Source organism: Nipponia nippon, unplaced genomic scaffold (genome assembly GCF_047370975.1).
Source record: "Nipponia nippon isolate SJK-2023a ecotype South Korea unplaced genomic scaffold, ASM4737097v1 scaffold_3, whole genome shotgun sequence".
NCBI lineage: Eukaryota > Metazoa > Chordata > Aves > Pelecaniformes > Threskiornithidae > Nipponia > Nipponia nippon.
In genome coordinates, this window is record NW_028262347.1 from 14,677,175 (window position 1) to 14,693,284 (window position 16,110).

General features: G+C 40.3%; 1 protein-coding gene across 1 annotated transcript in view; it reads right to left on the reverse strand.

The window, feature by feature from the left end:
• RELN (reelin) overlaps positions 1-16,110 on the reverse strand; it is a 298,352-nt gene that overhangs the window by 210,181 nt on the left and 72,061 nt on the right. Inside the window, exon 3 of the mRNA XM_087765536.1 lies at positions 3,407-3,542. Coding sequence (XP_087621662.1) covers positions 3,407-3,542 — 136 coding nt within the window. The remainder of the gene's footprint in view (positions 1-3,406; positions 3,543-16,110) is intronic.

Sequence of the window (16,110 nt, forward strand, 5' to 3'; positions counted from 1 at the left end):
ATTGGTAACAGTGTAGGAAGCTCTTCTCTCTGTTGCACTGTTGACAAGAGTCTATAAATTCAGCTACCTTTTGTAAATATTTTTAATTTATATTAAATAAAACTTAAGTTAAAATAAATTTAATTTATATTAAATTTAATTCAATTTAATTTCAATATTCAATTTAAACTAGACTGGTAGTTAGTCTCAAGTGTTAAAAAATCTTAAGTTGATTATTTGCTATAGAAGAGCAAATGGAGATGAACATGGTAGAGACAACTCTCGGGAAATCCTGAAATCAGAGAATTGGGTAAGGCAGGCAGACTAACACTGCACCAAAAAATAGCTTTGTTTACTGCAACTTGTGATTTAGTAGGCAGGGGAAACAACAGCTGAGGCAAGAAAGTGTGGGCAGCTGAAGAAAAAATGAGGAGGAGGATTAGAGGTAAAACATATCCCTCTTCCCTTCATTTCCTTCAACTGATGATCACATTTCCCCAGAAGTCCTGCAGCCAAGTGTGATCCTGGAGTAAACACTGACTTTGGAGATGCTGAGCCTTTCCACTCTTGTCTGAACTTGTCCTACAGGATACCAAACTGATACAAACTGCATCATTTTGCTCATCCTCAAAGATGAATGAGTATCACCCATGGAGCATCCTTATATCGTGGGATGAAGCAGTCTGTAAAGCCACTGAGACTGATGGACATCTGGGCCAGGGACCCTGGGAGCAGCTGTGCTGCTGGGCTCGTCAGCGCAGGATCAGACCTCTCAGGCCTGACAGTTTCATGGATAGCAAGGAAAGACAGTTTTGGTGGCTCTGCACCTGGACTGCTGACATACGTAGGTGTACATCCATGCTACAACTTACATAGCCAAGAACAAATTCAGATTTCTGCTATGTATGTTCTGCACACTGCAGCATGGCTAAGGACTTTACTAACATCATGCAAACACCACCATTTGTGAAGAGGTGCTAATGCACGTTACGGCTTATACAAACAGGGAATTACAGGTTGGATTTCCAAAACTGTTCGGTGCTGACCTAACTCACTGAAGCCAGTGATGAACCTTCCATTGATTTCAAGACAGGCAAGGCCTCACTGCCTTAGAAAATGTCCCTTTAATTTCACTTAAATGGTAATCAGCAGTCATAGTATTACTTGTATTTCTATAGTACTATTCATCAGCTCTTCTTCAACAACAAACATGAACAAAAAACCCAATACAAAGCCATGGACAAAAAAATCAGTCACAGGAAAATGAATAACTGTTTATAAACTGACCTCAAAACTCGCAATAGAGGGTCACATCTCATATAAATAAATATATTCACAGTCACTGAGCAAGCTAGGACCAACAATTATTTCTTGAATACCAGGAAAAACAAAAATCTGAGACAGAAAGGGAGTAAGCAAGAGTATGCAGAGAAGATGCACATCTCATATCTCATTTTTCTCAAGCAGCTCAAAGAACAAAATTTAGCTGCTACAACTTGATGAACAAAGGAAACTATTTTTAGAGAAGAATTAAAGGAAATATAAAATTTACAGATTTTCCACAGAAAAACACAGTTGACAGTTTTCCTCAAGGTATATACAATTATTTTATGAGGCTAACTGACACAGAATTTAAGTAAAACACTGACAGTATTTCCTCAAATATTTAATCGGATTTGACTTTTGTCAAATAGTAAATGGGAATCTTAAATACTGTAAACAGCTTCTCTGGTAAATTGTAGAAGTTATACAAAGTTAATGAGAAACAAATACATTCTCACAAGTTAGTTACCACTCATCAAAACTGATTTCTTCCCATTTTTTAGAAGAAAAAGAGAGCTAGAAATAAAAATGTCTTTGACATCGTCATTGAAGCTAATAAATAATGTACTGTAACTGTATAGGCAAAAAAAGTGCATTGTGTAGGAAAAGGGGAATATCAAAGACAGATCAGTCAATCAACAGGTATTGTGTTCACAATCAGCAACCTATGTTCTCCAAGAAGTCACTCACTTTTTACTTTTTACATGTTAAACAGTAAAACAACTTGTTTGTGTGCGGCACCTACCTGCAGCTTCCCAGTATAGATAGAAAGGGAATAATACTCAGAGGAAAATTTGTTTTGGCAAACAGGACAGTCACAGGAACATCGAAAAGGTCTCACACTGAAATGCTGCAACAGTTCACTTATCTAATTTGGGAGCGGTCTGGCTTTTCTTTTATGAATGGACCAAACTCGAAATATTTCTATGAATGGGTCAAACTCAAAGTATTTTCTACTTTCAACTCCACTCTAGGTGTATTTTCTCTCTCAAATTTGATCTACCAAAATTTTGGGATAAATAATTAGAAATTACTTTAGGGTAAAATACAGTAATATATATTCTAATAATTTATGTTGAGCTGTGTATTTTGTTGGCACTTTGTGTATCTATACACACATCTATACAAAGTGTGTGTATATATATACACACACACATATATATACATATATGATATGTATAAATCATCAAATGATGACTTAGGTCTTTAAAACAAATTACCAAAAAACCTGTAAGAATTCTCTTGGGTTTTTCCAGGTTGTAAACTAGCTCAATTAAGCAGAAGTTAAAAGTGTTTATTATTAGGAACAGTAAATATTTGAATATGACTACTCTTGAATGCTTGTATTTTATGTTGATACTTACAACCTGAATAAGACATCTGTGTGATGTTCTAACTCTTATTAAATGCAACAGATGAAAGATTAGGTCAATGCAAATGTGCTGTACACTGAAAGTATCAATGATATGATTAATTACTGAGAGGAATCAATTTCTACTGAAATGCTAGGCTTGATGCACTTGTACATTATTTCTCTGATAATGAAAGAAATTACAAGAAAGCTGGAGATGAACTTTTTACAAGGGCACATAGTGATAGGTCAAGGGGTAATGGCTTTAAACTGAAAGACGGTAGATTTAGATAAGATATAAGGAAGAAATTCTTCACTATGAGGGTGGTGGGGCACTGGAACAGGTTGCCCAGAGAAGTTGTGGATGCCCCATCCCTGGAATTGTTCAGGGACAGGTTGGATGGGGCTTTGAGCAACCTGGTCTAGTGGAAGGCGTCCCTGCCCATGGCGGGGGGGGTTGGAACCAGATGATCTTTAAGGTCCCTTCCGACTCAAACCATTCTATGCTTCTGTGATTCTATGATGGCATGCTATGTTACAAAACACTATCTCCTTCTTACATGCTTTGAAATATAAAGTCCTAATATGCACAAAAACTCTTCAGTCAGGAAGAACTCAATATTCTTCCTTCTTATTAAAGTTTACACTTTGCAGTACTGACTCCTTGATCCATAAGGTCCTAGGGCAAGCAGGTTAGATCATTTCATTATCTCCAAAGCAATATCTTCTCAGAGGCACTACGTGTATACATACATGAAGTTGACACAGCCTGTCCCCGCAGGTGGAGCAATCCAAACAAAACTGAGGTTTGTAGTCGGGAGATGGCTCACGTGCGATGCAACCACGCTGCACATAAACTGGTTTCCAAACTGGTGGTCAGACATAATTCCTATGAGAAAGACACAGGGGAGATAAACAGTAACACATGTTAATGGCTTACTGCAAGGTGCTAGCAGAGAGAGAAATGCATCTGCCATGTGTTTCATCATGGGAACACAGAGTGAGAAAAACCGAGAGTATGCCACTGTGTAATTAGACTTAATGCCAATGAAAACACTGGAGCTGGCCTCTGCTTGAGCCAAGGCTGACTTTCTATTTACCACAAGGCTCCAGGTATTTACTACTGTTATTCTTCATGAGACCTATACCAGAGGAATTCTTTGCATTTTTAAAGGAGGAGCTGGATCACAGCTGCTGTAAATCAGTGTTATTCCATTACCTGATTTACACCCATTACAGACCTAAAGGAAAATAAAACCTGAAGGACAAATGCTGTGTTTTAGTAAGCAAAATGAAACTTTTAGAGAAAGGTGTTATCTTTTAGTAGACAGGCACATCTACTTGGAAATAAGCAGATGAGGACTGGATTAATGAACTCTTCTTCTGATCTGAAATAAAAGCAGCAACCTTAAGCAGTTTTACCAGTATACATTCCTTTGATTTTTTTTGAATTAGCTTCTAATACATGGATGAATGTAAATGTCATCTATTAATCCCTCCCTCTGGAATTCACTGCAGTTCATCATTAGACAAAAGAACTGTATTTTTTAAAAAAAAAAAACAAAAAAACAAACAAAAAAAACCCCAAAAAAACCCAAAACAGTATCAGACAGCAATCTTCTCTCCTATAACAGCCCCTCAGTAGTTCCCTACAAATTAGTGCAAACTTGGTTGTTTATTTAACACCCTTAGGCTTAAAGTAAAGCAATCTTACTTGAGTGGATTACTACACCTTTAATCCTAGTATATTAAACAGTAAATGTTGAAACTATTCTTTTGAATGCACTTATCAGAAGGAAATGCCTTGTTCCAGGTTACTTCAAATACTGAAACTTCAGTTCAGAAAATAGTGACATGGGCTGAAACACTGCTAATAGGATCAAAAGGAAAAGGAAATGGTAGCAAGGTACCTCTGTGCTCAACAAGGTCACCGTTAGCTGTTAGGTGGTTGTATCTCAGCAAGTTTATAGTGGTTGGTATTTCTTATATTTACTTGTTGCAATTCAAACAACAGAGAAATAAAACATATCTCTGCCTCTCAGAACCCTCTACAACTGTTTTTGACGGCAGTTCTTCTGAAATGTGAACCCAGCAATTTCTCTCAACCCCTCACTGATCCAGAGGCGGAAGGAGTTTGCAAGCCAGAGATTTCCACCAAGGATGGGGACGAATCCTTTCTGATGCAAACACGCTGCTCCACCTGGTGCCTCTCCAGGGACTGCCATGTCAGCAGCACAGTGCAGGCAGAGGGGCTGTCTCACAAGCAAACCATTTAGCATTTTATAGAGCAAAAGCTACAGCTGAAATCCCATTCAGGTACTAGTGAGAATCACAGACTATAGATCAGGGTCACAGAAGTTATTTATCCCAAGGGCTATTAAACTCTAAACCAGCTTCCATTTTTGTGGGGCAGAAATGAAGCCACAGTGAGTTTAAGTAATCTGTCCCAGGAACGACCGGAGGCAGTGGGTGATGGCAGTGATGCTTGTACCTTTTACAAACGACTACAATCTTCTCGCTCAGGGTTTTTCAGTTAGTTCCCCACTGAAGCGTACACATGAGGTTTTCCATGATTCACACAGTAACACCTTTCAGCTCCAATCCCCAAGCGATGCTAAAACCCATTGGGTCAGGATGGCCACAGAGAAGGCTCAGGCTCCCCTGGGTGGAGCATCTTTTCTGGAGAGCAGTAGTAGGGAAATCCAGGGAGACGGTATTTTACTGACTAGTTTATTCCAAGATGCTAGATGCAGGTGAGGTTTGGCCATCTCTTGCCACACCATACTGCCATTTTAAGTCTTTATTTGTCTTCCTTGGCTAATTGGGAGGGGTGGCATTAACATTCTCAGAGAAACCCGCTGGACTGGTGTCCAGGCTCGCTGCCGTGGTCTCACTGCTGAAATCTATCCAGCGCTGCCCTCCTGAGACAGATGTGTCCAAAAATACACCCAGAGAGGTCCCTCGCAGGGTGAGTGGTATTTAGGCAACTGCTTTGCTTTGCTGAAGGGGAAAGGTGGTAACTCTGCTTCTTTCCCAAAATTGTGGGTCTTGTCCCTCTCTTTGAAGTTTGTGCTAAAGCCAATGACTTCAGTGATGTGGGATGGGGTCTCTGGGACTAATGCGGAGCACCAGCTCTCATCTATCATCATCATCTCAGGCTGCACAATGGGAAACAGAGCAAGCTACAGACTTTATCAGGTTAATTAAATAACAGACGCTGTCAGGGGAGAAACAGGAATAGCCCTTCAATTTGAAGAAATCCCCCTTTCTCCAGAGCCAGCCAAATACAAGGGAGGACAAAGGCTGCCCTACCACATCCCCCAGCTGGGGACAGGCATACCAGCTTGGGAAATGTGACCGCTTCCCTCCTTGGCAGCAACTTGTGAGTTAATGAATTCCCTAGGTTTCAGGCAGTAGACTGCAAAAATGTGTCTAATACATCAAACACATACAACATCTGTGGAGAATTTCTTTTTCCTTTGATTTACAGTTTAAAAAAAGAACAACTTTGCAGTGACTAGAATAAATTCTAAACAATGAAAAAAACAACTCATTCAGTTTTTTGCAGAAAAAAGTCAATGAATTGCACAGAGAATACTCAAAATTTCAATTTTATCATTTTATCACCATTTTATCCTTATATTTCATTAATAATTTATTGTAATAATTTTTACAATAAAAACAACCACTCCTCATCTGCTGGACCTTTACTGGGTACATCAACTCCATTTTGGAGTTCAGAGTCTTCAAAACATTTCGCAATAATTAAGTACCTAAACTTCAGTGAGCGACAGAGTGATATTAAAAAAGCCTTTTTGATGCTTAAACCCCAAAGTTTCCTACTGAAAAGGTGAACATAAAAATGCCAAAAATGGAGCAATGCAATTGATACTAAGAACTCACCAAATTAAGGATAAAGAATGTTATTTCCCCCCTCTTGCTTCCAGTTTTTTTGCAGTCCCCTGCTACGGAAGGCAACTCCCCCCTTCCTCCACCATCCCCTCTCCAACCTGGCACGCTGCTTCTCAGGCTGAATGTTTGCCCCGTAACAAACCAAAGGACAAATGTGAAACAGCATTCCACTGCAAAAAATAAAATGAATACAAGGCAAGCCTGATTATATAGCAGCTCTCAGAACAAAACTGTATCCTGTATGTACCTCAGACAGCTTCAAAGACAGAGCGTGCCTTCGTTTAAGGCGCTTGGCTCAGGTCAGCATTGTTCTACAGGCATCCCCTCTCACATGCTGCTGACCAGCACAACCACATGCATTCAAGTTTGGTGTTTACAAAAGTAATAATCTTACGGTAAAATTTTAAGATCTGTCTCTATAAAACTCTATAAACAGTTTTGCAAATAATCAAGTGTTTGCATGTGGCTTATTGAATACTGAAATGTTCAAAGGTTTGTGACAGCTGCACATCCACAGCTCTAAAACGTGCTACATGCAAAGACGCCGTTAGCATCTATCTGAACTCCTTTTCCCTTGTTTTTTACAGTGTGCACTCATCATACTGACATGTTTCAGACATCTGCACTTTTTAGATTCTCCATCCCCTAAAATTTCTGAGGCTTTAGGAGTCTCAGTATTATCATTCAAGCCCCAGACATACTTTGTACCTGCCAACAGCACTGCTAGGAGAGGATCTAAACATGCTCAGTCCCTCTCAAGATTTAACTCAGCAGCCATTTTTATTGCGTAAATTTTTTAAAATGTGCTTAGCCCTACTCAATGCACCATCTATAGTCACTGAATCAAAGAACTTCTATGTGAAGAAGTAGATTCCAAGAGATAGATTAAATACAAGAAATCCAAGGACACAGAAAAATTACTGAATGGAAAATCTTAGGTGAAGTCAGATGACACATACATAGCTTCAACCTTTACATGTTGAAAATTATTTTATTGATAATCAGAATCACTAGTAGGGGTGTAGCAGCTAATGCAGGGAAATATTTTGCCTTTTTTATAAGGAGGCATACAGCAAGGTGAGCAAGATGTGAAGGTGGTGGTTTAGGTGGTCCATAAATGGCCAAGTGGAAGTGCAGTTCCTGAACTCCTTATTACTTTCACCTTGTTGTGTCCCTTCTCCAAAAGGGAGAGCTATAGAAGAGAGGAACTATTGTCCCAGCTGGGCTCCTGGAAGCCAAAAGATGATCTTTTCTACTGGCAGAGGTTGGGAAGCATCTAATGGTGCAGATAAATGCAGTAAGATTCACATCATTTTCTGCTTGCTAAGTCTGAGTAATGTGGATCTCTCATAGTCCTGACTTACACATGGTAACTACGTAATGTTCCTTATTACAAGACATATCCTCCTTACGTATCCCTCCTTAGAAAACAGTTTCTTAAACCAGAACTTTATCCAAGGAGCTCATCTGCATGTCAAGGTCCTTGGTAAATCCTTCATCAAGGATAAGTCTCAACAGACTTTCCTGCATGGAACCAGATGGTAAGTAGTCTACCATTTCCTATTTATTATATGAATTGAGTATGATATTCAAGGAGAGGGTTAATGTTAAATATAGGTGTAAAATGAATTACCACATTTTTTTTTGCTGCTTCTAAACTGATTATCTGCTACATGCTTCCATTTTCAAAGTTATGCATGAGTCTCAGCAAAATGCCAAACATAAAATATTGATGAAATACCAAGAAAATAAAGCTGTAAGTAGCCAAATCACTCTGGGATGTTTGGGAAAGTAATCATTCCTGATTAGCAGATAATAAATTTAAGTCAGAAACAGACATTTTAAAATTAGATTTTGCATTATGTAAAAATGAAGTACCTAGTCCTAGGAACAGTCTTTCCCTTAGGAAACAGAGCTGGGGATCTATGCCCTCCACCCAGGCTCTAGCACCTCGAAGGGCAATTTGTAAACCCACAAGCTAAGCACGGTTCTGCCCGGTGTTACAAAGCAGGCAGTGATGCAACCAGGACTGTGCCAGAATACACCTCCCATGCTGAATCCCATGCTAAAGTGGCCAAACCAGAGCCTGCAGCTTGCTTCTTCCATGCAGCACCAGGGACTTGTTCTGAGAGGGGATGTAGGACAATTCATTTTTTTCAAAACAAAGATGCTGGTAGCCACATTTTTTTATAATAATCTATCATTTAAAGCAATCACTTTGGCAGAGGGCTTATGCCCATAATCTCTTCTTCCCAGAAGCACATCCTCTCTATGAAGTTGAAGATTACTTGTATACAGAGGTCCCCCACTCTCCTGTTGAGTATAAGACCACACTACTCAGATGCAAGAGTGCTGGGACAAGTGACATAGCTTGTTGGCTACTAACAAAGAGCCCGGCATTTTAGTAAAATCCAAATGCAGGCCCTAAGGAAGTTTTTAGGCTAAAATCTATTCACTGAATGTATAGAGACAACAAGTGCATTTTACAGCTGCTGGAGCTGCACCTTTCAGACCCCATTTTCAGAGCTGGGTATCTCCCTTTCTCCTAGGTCTCTCTGGATGTTTAAAGGACCTTTTTGATCCTTACTTGTAAACACATGTAAAAATGAAATACGTGTTTTCCCTGAATACTACAGCAAGTGAAATAATGGTTTATTTTTAGTTACTGGAAGAATATTTGAGCAACATCCTTAAACTGTTATGAACCCCTTTCAGGACTCTGAAATCTAAGTCTTAACATTCTGTGGAGAACTAGTGGTAGGAAGAAAATCAAGTTTCTTTCTGTTTGTGGTTTTTGTTTAAAAAAAAGCCAAATTTATGTTTAAGAAAAACATCAGTAGTCTGTGTTAAAAAGGACTGTGAGGAGTAAAGAAATATCTGGAGCTGGTAACTATAATTTCTAAAACATGAACACAAATGTACAATTATGACCTTGTGTAGTTTCTACTCAAGCAAGTAGCCAGTTAAAGGCAACTGAATTACCCGTGCAAGTTTCTTTCAAAGTGAGTAAAGGTGCAGAATCTGGCCCTAAGTGAACTGCACTCACCGAGCTAAAATATGCTGTTGCTGATTGATTTTTGGGCGATGATTTCATTCTGCTTCACAGGAAAAAACACATCTCATTTGATAGAATGTAACAGACTGCTAAAGCACTTGGTGGCCCTTGTGATCAATTAAGGGTTAGGATGGTTTGATAAATTATTAAATAGTATAAAGAAAAAAAAGACCAGTGACTGTCAGACACATTCTTCCACCCAGCAATATACTACCTTTATCCTTCTTGAAGCCATGTGTTTGTTTCACTATTATTATTACTGCTTCATTATTAAACAATAGATCCTTTCAGCATATGCAATGTTGGGGAAAATACCACCCACAGGCTAATAAAAACTGTAGAAAAAGAACAGATAAGTGTATAACAACTTAATAAATTCTTTCACTAAAATCCATAACTCCTTTTGTGGTCAGAAGCCAACCAGAGCCTGAATACAGCAATCTGATTCCTGTGGGGGTACCACTGTGCCGAAGTGACTCAGGCTTGGGACAAGAAGTATCGGTTTTATAACCTTTTGCTACAGATATAAAATTTAAATGTGCTTTCTTTATAGGTCTGAAAACAACAATTTATTGCAAGTTCACATTTGAATTACATGCACAATTTGGGATCCAAGTACGAAGCAGATCAGGTTAGGGCATTTAGGTGCTAACAAGAGCAGTGCTTTATGTTCACATTTTTTGAATATTTACTGAGGCGACCACTTCACTACAAACACAGGTTCGCAGGAATGAACTCCTAACATACAGATTTATGAAAATTTGCTCTGAAAGAGAGAATATTTTTTTGCTTAATCTCTCTTTTAATGTTCTACTTTCAAGGGATTGTTAATCAAAACTTTTGAGCAGCCTTTTGTTAGAACCCACTTAGGGGTATAATTTCATCTCAGGGATTTATGAGTGCCGGTCTCATTAAACCTAACGGGTGTTACACATATGGAAATTGTGGTGCACAGGGAGGAGAATATCCCCTTTCATTTGCATAATTCCCCAAGACACTGAATGAGCCCCTTGTGTAATGTGCGATATGGCCGCGTGAATCAGGGGGATGGGGGTGGTGAGACCCTGTGGTTTTAGGGTGGCCGTTGTCAGGAAGGATGAGAGGACAATTTACAGCTGAAGTCTAAGTGCTCCATAGAGAGCAAGACGGTACTAAGTGCTCCAAGGCAAGTAGATTTAGTAACAGTAAACAGGGACCAGCAGTAATATAAATAGAAAATGCTAATAAGCTACTGTGTTGCTGAAATATAGAAGAAGAAAAAAAATCTCTTTTCAAAGGCTTGAGCCAAAATCTATTTTAAATGTCTCCCTAACAGCCCCAGCATGTTTTATAATAGCAACTTTTATATTTTTCTTTATAGAAACCTGTTAGGCTGATACCTTCATTCTGTACTAGCTTTCATAGGTCTATTTTAGCAATGTATTCCAGTTTACTCTCTTGCAGAAATGCAGCTGTCCTTGGTTTGCATTCACTTACTTTTTTTTTTTTTAACTGTTATTTTATTTGGCTGGTGTCTCATCCATATGAGCAACTCTTGTACAACTTCCCAAAAATACTGCGTTGTTCTGAATCTTTCCACTTTGCAAACCTTAATATGCATCCCAGGAGCCAAACATCAGACACACCGCTTGATAGGTTTTGTACCAGTGACAAATGTGACAAAGGACCATCCTGTTATCATGCCAGACATCTGCTCCCACCAGACTCATTCTCAGGGCCAGCAGTAACCACATCCTTCTCCTTACAACAGTGACAATTCACCAAGGCAGCACTGGAGCCCCTGGAATTGCCCCGCATTTGCTTTGGTAGAGGTAAAACTGCAAACCAGCAGTTTTAACTGACAAAACCATACTGACCTGCTCACTTAAACAGAGCCATGAACCGGCCAAACTTCCCTGCTTACCAGCACAAGTAACATCAAATGAAACATTGCTGTGCAACAACTAGAGAACGGCTACACAGCCCAATAAAAATGTAACTGCCCAACACTCATTTATAACACACATACATCCTCATTGGATCTATAAAGGATCCTTTCCAAGGCAGTAGCTTCCAAAAACATTTTTTTAATTAACTAACCTTCACCCCAGACTCTAGCTGTGCTGAGCTGCGTGGTTTGCATGCTGGCAACACCCCTTCTCTGGCTATGCTGGCACTGGTGACACGTCCCAATATCCTGTTTGCTCTTCTACGGCCTAGTATGACTAATGGGGATAACGGCTTCAAGGCTTTACCTACAAAGCCCTAAGTCTCTCTTTAATTTATTTTAAATGAACTTAACGGTTTCTGGCAGCGGTCTGCCTTGTAACGCATTTCCTCTATTTTGATCCTTCGCCCGCAGAGATATTTTGCATTTGCCTGCATTGCCATCACCGCCTCAGTCACTGAAAGATGCACTCAGCACCTGGTATCTTCTTTGCACTTACACTGTCCCTAATTACACTTTATATCTCTGTTATCAACATTATTGGTGGACTCTGATGTTTTAAAATTGATAGTTTCCTCCAAAGCAAATTAAGTCAGTCAAACCAATCAATAAGGATAACTATATAATGAAACCAGAGGGACTTTCACGGAAATCTTTTTCCAGATGGAATATTTATCATTTACAGACATCTCTTCCTGTTTTGGAGTGATGCTGTTATGCAAGTTATTCTGTCCCATTCCCCAATTCCTTATCTCAGATCATCTGAAAGTCAACTTGAAACGATGTACTGCGTACAGAAGCCACAGTGTGTCCCTCACCAGCACCGGCTGCAACATCTCCACAGAAGTGGAGACGGGAGGCAGTTTCTACCCAGAGGAGCAGGCCTGGAGGTGCTCCAGGTCTCCCGATCCCCTCCCGGCAGCTCGGCTTACAGCAAGCTCAGCAATGCCCTCATTCAGGTGAGCTGTGTAAGGTCTTCTACAGCCTCATGTCCCCTTACTGGGACGCTGAAGTGACCTGCGGCACGGCCAGTCCCAGAGCCTCTGGGAGATTTTCGGGGCAGGGGTATCTCATAACAGCCTTTATTATCTGCTCAGGAAGGATTGCGTGCAGGAGCTACACATCTGCAGAGGAAAAGCCAGCTGTGGCAATGACAGAATATGGGTTTACCTTCATACATTTAAACATGGCTAACCACTACAACATGTGCAATTTGTAAACACTAGTTACAGCATCTGTAACACTGTGTTCAGGAGTGAAGATGTTTGCTTTTTTCAGCAGTTGACACCAGTGACACAGAAGCACTGGTTTGCCTTTTGGGGAGTTGAGGAAGGAGTTACAAATTCCTCAGGATTCATAAATGTAAAAACTAGAACTGTAAGTAAAGCTGCTTAATGGGCATCGTTCTCAGCCTCTGCAAAGGGAAGAAGGGAGCTGAGAAACCACCAAACAAGTTGGTGGGAGAGGTAAGGGAGAAGTGGGGAAGGAAAAATGTTTTTGTGGGTTGAATGGAGGAATTTCAATTAAAATTGCCTATCTCCAGGAGTTCTTTTTTTGAAACTATGCTGAGATTCAACACCACTGGCTAAAACTCACCAGTATCTCTGCTGGATCACATTAGCAGTGGAAGGAAGCACAGTCCTATACATCGCCCGTATGCTCCACAGATGTTCTGATGCGTCAAGACAAAACCTGCTGGATTTGCCTCCTCTGTAACCACAAATCTATTACATTTACAGCTTTTATAGCATAGGAGAACTGAACTGGGAATGCTCTGGCTGGCAGGCTGGCGGTGGTGACAAGGCTTTAGGCCTGGGCTAAAGCATCCCCGTGAGGGCAAGCGTGTGCTCAGGCAGGTGCTGTGTACCAACAGCAAGGTGGGGGACAGGGGGAGCCCGGAGGTGGCCAGCGTGGCTGTGACAGCGGGCTGAGACCAGCGTCGGCCACCAGTGCCCTGGCAGGGTGATACCCTGGCCATGCAGTGTCACCTCACTATCATCAGGGAGGTGCACAGGGGAAACAGAGGCAGAGGTTTTGATATTTGGGTACTCTGTAAAGCTGGAGTTTGAAAATCCAAGTGTTTCCCTGTTACACACTTCTCACACTTTCTTTCATCACCAAAGCAGAAGTATCAGCTGTGATTTGCAGACCTCTGTAGTATTTTTGGCAAACAAGAAAAATTCCTTTTCTATGAACACCCAAACAGTCGCTTTAATTCTTTATATATCTTTAACATCTTTTTTTTTTTTTTATGATTATTACAGGACAAAACAGGAAACTGGAACTTGATCACTGCAAAGTCTGGCAGTTGTTCCCTTTCCCTTGTGAAATGGGCAATAGTTCACTTTGCCTCCTGTTCTATCTTAAATACTGCAATGATCCCACTCTTTGCAACTTCATGCTGCACCTCCCCCACTAATCAACAATGGACTATGACATTGAAAGTATTTCACTACGCAGTTACTAAAGAGAACAGCAGCATGCCCAGCAGTCTGAATTTCTGCCCACTGAAAGCAGAATGGTACCCATGAAGAGGATAACTCCCCAGAAAACATGTTACAAGCTAACAAACATGAACAGCAGCAAAATTCTCAGGCAACAAAACCTAAATAAAAAACTTTACACACCAAAATAAGCAAGAATAACCACAGCCAACAAGCCCAGAGGGAGAGCAAATTATTTTACTCATTTATTTCCATATTACTACTTTTAACTCTAGTGAGAAAAAATCACTCATGAGAAAAATCTGGTACAATGCCCCCCAGCCATATGGTATATATTAAGACATCCATACCACAGACACAAAATTGTAACACCACACTTATTTCTATCTGACAACACATAGTGTCAGTTGAGAGTCACAAGAAAGCAGAGAAGAAAGTAATTCTGCATTTCATTCCTTTGCCTGAAACTTACTTCTTCTAGACAAAACATTATCAATCCCAAATATGCAAGAGCACTTCCAGATCAGATATAAGAAAGGCAAATAAAAGCAAGCTACCAAGAACAGTAACCGTCTTGTAAACTATCAGTCAATGTAAACAGTAATCTGGGGGAAAAAGACTGCTGTTACTGAAGTCTCTGTCCTCGAAAGACTAAATGACTAAATCTCAAAGGCTAATCTTCTGCAGTCATTTCATTTTCAATACAGGATCTTAAAATATTGTCCTGGGAGTGCTGTAATGAAGCTGCTGTTGGGTTGGTGCAGTCGCAGAGCTGAGCCGTATCCCCCAGATGGGGACACACTGCTCTGTGGACCTAGGCGAGCTGCAGCCCCCTCTGTGGTTGGTGTCCTATGCACTTATGGGGAAAAAAATTAAAACAGAAAACAATATTCACACATCTAAAGCCTAGTCAATGTCCATGTGATAGCAGCTAATGCCACAATGTGTGTGAAAATTAAGTTGCTACAGAAATAGGGTGCAGGGGGCTTCCACTACATGACCTCCAAACCGACCCATGGCTCTGCTGGAAAGAAGAAAGCTTTATCCAGAGCTATGGCAATACGAGGACAAAACCAAGCAAATGATCACCTGTAAGAGGTCTGAGTCGCATTTTGGGATCTGGAACAGAAGTGGGAAAAAATATTTGGGCTCCAGGCTGTGACATGTGGGGTGTGAGTGGGAGCAGAGCATCCTGGGTGCTCCTGCTACTGGTCTTCAAACTAGATATTTGAATTTAATTTTAAAACTTGCTTGATTCAGTTCCATGAATGAACACTTGGCTGAAACCCTGCCTCTCCGAGCAAACAACCCCCACTGTGCCTGTAGTAAGATAAACGTTCCAAGATTTTACTGCAGTTTTAAAAAGGGTTTAAAAAATACAATAAGTCAAAGTAACACCCAAGGGACTTATGCTAGGGAGCAGCAGTCCCATTAATATATAAAGAGAAGGCTGAAAATGTGAAGATCAAAACATGGCTCTACTTTTTGACCTGCTAATCTGCCCTTACAAAGAAAAATATCTCAAAGAGCTGCAGCCCTATAGCGAATTCCCCCCCCCTTCATTATTGTTTTGCAAGACGATGAAATCAATAGGAAAGTGTGTGTGTCACAAAGGGAGAAATCTGACTTTCCATCTCCAGGTCCCAACTACATTTTTTCTTGTTCAAGGCAGATTAGTAGTTCAGAAAATGAGCAGGTTTCCTAATTTACAATAATCTCAGCCCTGCCATGTATGCTAATTGAGATGTTTTCTTGATAAGGACTTCCAGATACTTTGCAGCTGTATTTGCTGTTTCACGCTATAACATCAGCTCTCACAAATATCAGCCCTTCTCCACATGTCGGTGTTCTCCACTCTGATCCTGATGCTTTTCTTGGAAGGCATCTATTAATTTATGAATGGAATTAGTGCTTCTGGATCTTGCTCCCCATTGATAGAGAAACTAGGATATAAGATGATATTTCTAGTAAATAATATGCTTGCAAAATCTGGGTAGATTAGGGAGCTTCCAACTGATCTACAAATATGGGCCAAACATGCCAGATAGTTTGATCTGGAAAAATGGGGGAGCCTAAAGCTGGCTAACAGAGTATTATTTAGTGCAGTGGCCAAATCATC